The sequence below is a fragment of the Abramis brama genome, assembly GCF_963993115.1.
Source record: "Abramis brama genome assembly, chromosome: 18".
Classification (NCBI taxonomy): domain Eukaryota; kingdom Metazoa; phylum Chordata; class Actinopteri; order Cypriniformes; family Leuciscidae; genus Abramis; species Abramis brama.
In genome coordinates, this window is record NC_139980.1 from 33,988,368 (window position 1) to 33,995,006 (window position 6,639).

Sequence of the window (6,639 nt, forward strand, 5' to 3'; positions counted from 1 at the left end):
AGTGTGTCAGAGTGTGTGTACGTGAGAGTACATGAAAGTGTGTGTGTGTGTGAGAGAGAGAGTGAGTGAGTCGCGTGTGTTTGTGTACATGAGAGTGAGTGTTAGTGTGTGAGTGAGTGTGTCTGAGTGTGTGTGTGTGTACGTGAGAGTGAGTGTGTGAGAGTGAATACATGAGAGTACATGAAAGTGTGTGTGTGAGAGAGTGAGTCGTGTGTGTTTGTGTATGTGAGAGTGAGTGTGTGTGTTAGTGTGTGAGAAAGAGAGTGTGTGTGTTTGTGTTTTTATACGTGCGTGTGTGTGTGTGTGTCGGGGTCAGACGGACGCTCGACTGGCTCTTTAAACACTGGAGGAACGGCTGACTTTAAATCCTGGTCCAGATGGGATTTCTCCCAGTGATCATAAAAGCTCTGAAGACAGTTCACAAATCAAAAGCTGCAGTATTATGTTAAGCTTTTGCACTGTTATTGTTATTGCATGTTTGTGCATACAAACGTAATTCACAACTTCGCGAAGGAGAATTTGAGATTGACACCGCGGCTCAGACACACAATTTATGCGCACATTATGATGCGGCTCGCGGATGAAGAAAACTGTTCACGGAAAATGATTAAACCGCAACTGTAAACTCGTCTGTGTGTGAGACTGATCGTGTCTATATAAGTGTCACGTGATCATGCTTGTATTGAGTGTCCGGTGTGAAAGAGCGCGTGAAGTCGGTAGCGGGATTAAGCGGAATTCAATATGCGGGTTTAAGTGGAAAACCCGGAGATCTCGAGAGGTCATCCCTCTTTCCGGAGTGAAAGAAAGTAGTGCTTCAGGTGGTCCTCGGTGAATCATTCATGTTCCCTCTGCTGAGCTCAACTTTACTGTGTGTGTGTTGGTCAAATGAATGACTTTATTAAGTCAATAGCCTATTTGACCTTTTTTGGCGTAAGTGAATATTGCTTTTTGTTTTAAATCACGTGATATGATGTGTGATTGTGTTACTGATTGTTAAAGTCTGAGACCTCATTGAAATATATGGGATTTTTTTTCATATCAACCTAGAAATAAAGTTTTATAAGTAAAAACAAAAAAATTCAGTTTCAGTTTTTCATTAGCCTATATAATAATACGTGTGTGTGTGTGTGTGTGTGTGTGTGAGTGCGTGCCTGTATATATATATATTGTGTGTGTGTGTGTATATATATATATATATATGCATATACATGCACATTTTTGGCAGTCCTCACACTGCCATAGTAACGAGACACATGATCACACACACTATTCAAAACTATGATTTTGTCTTCTTGGGACAGAGACGTTTTGATGTTCCAGATTTATGAATGTCTTTTAAATCCTAATTCTTCTCGCAGACACTAATGCCCTTAGCAGGCCCGTGTTTGCTTATAGACCTGAACACTTCTAATATGACTCACAAGAACTGTTAATATGAATATGGTATTTATGTTCATCTTGCAGTAGCTGCGCTTATCAGTTTATGAACAGAACTCATTAAACTACATAAACTCTCCGTTATCACAAACTTATGTAAACTGCCTGTCTCTTTATCAAAGGCCGTGAGGTTTAATAAACCAGACCAGAGTGTCCAGAGAAACCCTTTTTTTTGCAATACTTGAATGTATAATAACTCATCTGAAGATGTAAAATATACACTAATAGTAATGTCACAAAGCTCTAATATCTCTGGATGGATTATTGTGTAAATCCTGGAATAGTTTTACCCTGACATTACGCAGTCCACCTCATTATATGGCATGTGAAGTGTAGCTTAGACAGCCAGAGTCCATAAATGGAGTAGTTTTTGATGCGCAGATCTGAACCTACATTCATAAAACACACTCATCCGCTCTGTTGCTGATATCTGGAGCCAGCGAATGTATACAAACTATAAATCCAGGCTCTTCGCTCTCTGTTTATTGTTGGACGCCAAATTTCACCCAGCTCACATTTTTTTAAGGGTGAAAAGCCTTGGCAGAATTACATTAACCTGACTCAAAAAAGGACTTACAGGCCAAAAGACTACTCTTTCACCATCCGTCACAGCCTTATGATGTCAATGTTTCACAAACAGAGGGAAAAACTATCCAACGAGATGCTGCATGTCTGGGTTACACTGGGGAAACGAGCTTAAAGAGCTATTTCTACCTGATTTAACTCATTAATTAGGCTAATGTACGTTGACTCAGTGATATTAAATATCTTTGTGTTAAAGTAATTTAGATTTTACATTATTTATTTTTTTCTGTGAATAGACTATTTAATTTAATAGCAGTTAAATCTCAACTAAAACAGATACACTCTACAAAATGCTGTGTTGTTTTAACCCAATTTTGGGTCAAATATGGACAAACCCAGCTGTTGGGTTATATTTTCAATCCAATGTTTGGGTTTGTCCATATTTTACCCAAAATTGAGTTGAAACAAAACTAAATGGTAAAAGGGAAGCAAAACAAATATATATAAATAGCCTAATTGTTAAAAAAAAGCATTAAAACAGCCTTCCTCTTTTTTCTTAATGCATGTAGGCTAACTGGGGTTTTATTGTTTTCAGTTGTTTACTTAAACCCTATAATGATGCCTTGAATCTTTAGTTTGGATGACAGAATTCACTATTGCAATAAACAAAACCTGCTAGAAAAAAACAAACATGTGACGACTTGCCCCAATCGTCCTCCCCGCATCTTTTTTTTTTTTTAATCTTACATTTTAAAAATTACATTAAAACTTTCACAATTTCGATGTTTAATCTAATCTTTCCTGCAAACTTGTGAAAATGTCTTCGTCGTTAATTAGGCTATGCAATGTTGCCATTCAACATCCGACAATAACTATTAGTGAGAAATGTGTTGCATGAGTTCATCACGATGAATTAACTCTTATTTAAATGCGTAGGCTATATAACATATATGCACAATGTAAATAAGAATCATCATAATAATGAAGGCGATTATTATAATTATGCTATATTTAATTATTTAGAATAGTTAGCCTACATAAAAAAGTGACATTCAAAATGCATCCACTGTATTTATAGGCTACTCGGTTAATCGTTGTTGAATTTTGGATGTTATTGGATGTTAATCGTTATTGAATCGATAAATACACTTGGAATATTAGTAACAAATGTTTATTTACATTTTCAGTGCAAATACTTACAGACAAAATATAATACAATCAAGTCTTAATTCATGAACATTCGATTCCCAAATCGTCAAAAAAAAAAAAAAAAGACGAGCGGTTCGGTTAAAGCAGAGCGATGCTTTCCTTCCTCGGGGATCACGAAGGGTCTGTTTCACGATGGAAGACATGATGAACCGATGGCTCGAGAAGGCCTGCGTGTGTGTGTATATGTGTGTGTGTGCTGTATTTGGTGTCTCTGTCCCGTCAGACGCTGTGTGTTTGAGGTGTTCACATCAGATGACTCGGTTCCGGCAGTACTCGTGTGTTTGAGGTGTTCACATCAGATGACTCGGTTCCGGAAGTACTCGTGTGTTCACTTCAGATGACTCGGTTCTGGCAGACTCGAGTGTTTGAGGTGTTCACATCAGATGACTCGGTTCCGACAGTATTCGTGTGTTTGAGGTGTTCACTTCAGATGACTCGGTTCCGGCAGTACTCGTGTGTATGAGCTGTTCACATCAGATGACTCGGTTCTGGCCGGACTCGTGTGGCTGGACTTGGTTCTGTCGTGGAGTGTGTGCTGGTTGTGTCCTGCGTGCTGACAGTCGGAGCTCCGGGAATAATCACACTGGCTTTGTTGAGGTCAGAAATGTCCACGTCGCTTTTGTCCTCCGTATTATCTTCGAATTCGGACTCGCTTGGTTCGCTTTCGCACTCGGAGTCGTCGCGCTCTTTCTGCTCGGTCTCGGTGGATTTATCCGGTTCTTTCTCTTTGTCCTTCTGCGCCTGCGCTTCTTTGGAATGCCTCCATTTCATCCGCCGGTTCTGGAACCAAACTTTTACCTAAAACAAGGTTATAATAATTATTATACTAGAATATTTGATGTATGTCACCTTCATTTATATAGCGCGTTTTGGCTTTTAACAATATAGATTGTTTCAAAGCAGCTTTACATTGATAATTGCGAATTAAAGTAACAGATATTGTTTTGGCTTTACATCAGCTGTAGAATAAAGTTATTGTCCAGCTAAAATTAGTTTATGTATTTATTTTAATAAAATGTAATTATCCACTCTAAAAAAAATATGGGTTGTTTTAACCCATGTTTGGATCAAATATTAATTGGCTAATATTTTTGGTTAATATTTGTTTCATATTTTTAAGTTAAAAATTTAAACCCAATAATGCCCATATTTGACCCAAGCATGGATTGAAACAACCCAGCATTTTTTAAATGCATGTTGCCTATTTGTATTATTATTACTATTATTATTATTATTTATTGCATGCACTGTTTTGATGTTTTTGTGATTTACAATTAAAAGATCAACGTGCATTATTAATTGCATTTACATCTACTATAGGCAACACAATCATAGCAAACACAAAACGCATGCACAAACCATAAATCAAAAGGTTTTGATCGAAATGCCGAGTGAAATTAGTCTACTTTTTTTACTGAAGAATGCCAGAGATTCAGACAGTTTCCAAACATTACTGGAAGGTTTTGAAACTCTTATCACATTCCCCATGCTGTTTGTCGTGTCATTTCCGATATAAAACAAGACAGAAACTCTTGCCTAATGCCTTAAATTAGGCTGTTTTGAAATGAAACGACTGCACCCCTCCTCTATTTGCAATAATTCGTTATAATTGTGTTTCATTTCTCTAGAAATGTGTGTGTCGCAATGCTGCAGTTTTTCCACGAACACGAGCACTCCAGATGGCCCGTGTCGTCTAAAGCGAATTTCATTTTGCTAGTATCATATCATAATTTAAAACACACACACACACACACACACACACACACACACACACACACACACACACACACATATATATATATATATATATATATTTGAAGTGGATCAAAAAAGTTAAAGTTCTACGACAAGAACGGGTATTGTTGATGTTGATTGTTGATATTGTTTATGTTGACTACTGTATATATAAAAGGCATTATCTTTACGCTGCAGTGATTGCATGAATAATGACCTGTGCATCGGTGAGTCCCAGCATCGCTGCCAGCTGTTTTCTGTCCGGCTTCGTGACATACTTCTGGATCTCGAAGCGCTTCTCCAGGCCTTTCCTCTGCAGGTTGGAGAACACGGCTCTGGACCAGGATCTTTTCCTCTTGTAGGTCTGTGGCATTGTGTCTTTGGAGAGCACTGCATACGGCCCTGTTTGAGGCAAAAACACGCGCCATTAGAACACAAGGGCATTTCAATGCAATTTAGACACAAATGCATCATGCAAATGACTTTATAACTGACCAGAGTGCGTGTTATTGAATCATCTGGACATGTGCATGTGCGAAATAACCACCGCATTCACATGCATTCAGAGCAAAAGAAGACACTGCAGGAATTAAAGTTTAGTCCCTCTTTAGGGCTCCACTGGGATGTGATGTCTACACTACCTGGGAAGGAGTCCTGAAACTGATGTTGCCCTGATTGTCTGCTTATTGAACCCATCATGGAGGAGGTTTCGTCTATGGACGCGAAGTACGGGCTGGCAGACACATGGACTGCTGACTGCCGATTCAGACTAACAATCGATGTGAGATCTGTTCCAGAACGACAAAAACCAAACAATTCAACTAATTCCATTTGGATTAATTGCATAAACAGGGCCGTAACCGCCACAGATATTAGGATAGACGCGTCTAAAGCAAGAGCATTTTGCGGCTCACTGTGATTATGACTATATTCTAAATTAATCTAATTGTTCTGTCCTCTTGTCATAAGTGAGGTGTGATGTGATACACTCACAAAAAAAAAAAAAAAACTTGATTCATAAAAACACTCTTACCTCTCAACGATGGCGCATCTTTTGCCTTCGGCTCGAAGTCTGTGGATAATATCCGATCGATCCCGAACTTGAGGTCTTTGCTGGACGGCGGGGGCGCGGAATGCGCGTGCATTGCGGATCTGGACACTGATGTCAAGTGTATTCCGTGCCGGTGATACGCGCGCGCGTCGGGAGTGACCGGGGACGGGCGCAGGGGAGACCCGGACGCGCGCGCCCCAATATGAGCCATAAGCGAAGATGAACCGGGGATATTTTCCGCATCTCCAACGTGCAGAATATCAGCAATGCAGAACGAGGGTTTTTTCATGCTATCCACCCCAAAACCACCCGAACAGTACGCGGTCCAAAGGCTAAAGTTCGATGCGTAAAACGGGTTGAGTCCCGTCGTGTACATCCCGGCAGGAGAAGCCAAAATCTCATGCAACGAGGACGAGCGCACTGTCAAGTTTGAAGAGTTGAACTCTCTCGCGTTCCTCCTCGAGTATGAAACTCCTCACAGGAGTCCGAGCAGCTCAAGCAGGACTTCTGTTATTGATTGGCTCTTTCTGAGCCAATGGAAGTTGACAGAAGTGTTCAACACGCCCCACAGAATATGAGTTTGACCGAGAGCACTTCCATTGAAAATCAACGCATTTATTAATGCGCAAAACATGCAACCATTGGAATTAAAATGCAACTTTAATTGGATATCGCACGTGAAG

At 39.7% G+C, this 6,639-nt stretch overlaps 1 protein-coding gene across 2 annotated transcripts; it reads right to left on the reverse strand.

Annotated features, from left to right (window-relative positions):
• Positions 1–3,117: 3,117 nt before the first annotated feature.
• Positions 3,118–6,436, reverse strand: hlx1 (H2.0-like homeo box 1). 2 transcript variants are annotated; one of them, XM_084090868.1, is made up of 4 exons: positions 5,939–6,436; positions 5,547–5,693; positions 5,123–5,307; positions 3,118–3,969 (listed from the first exon to the last, which is right to left on the reverse strand). In XM_084090868.1, exons 1-4 carry the CDS (start codon positions 6,330–6,332, stop codon positions 3,640–3,642), a joined length of 1,056 nt encoding a protein of 351 aa, XP_083946994.1. In that variant the 5' UTR covers positions 6,333–6,436; the 3' UTR covers positions 3,118–3,639. The 2 variants fall into 2 exon arrangements, with proteins under 2 accessions (XP_083946994.1, XP_083946995.1); XM_084090869.1 differs by lacking the exon at positions 5,547–5,693.
• Positions 6,437–6,639: the final 203 nt, after the last annotated feature.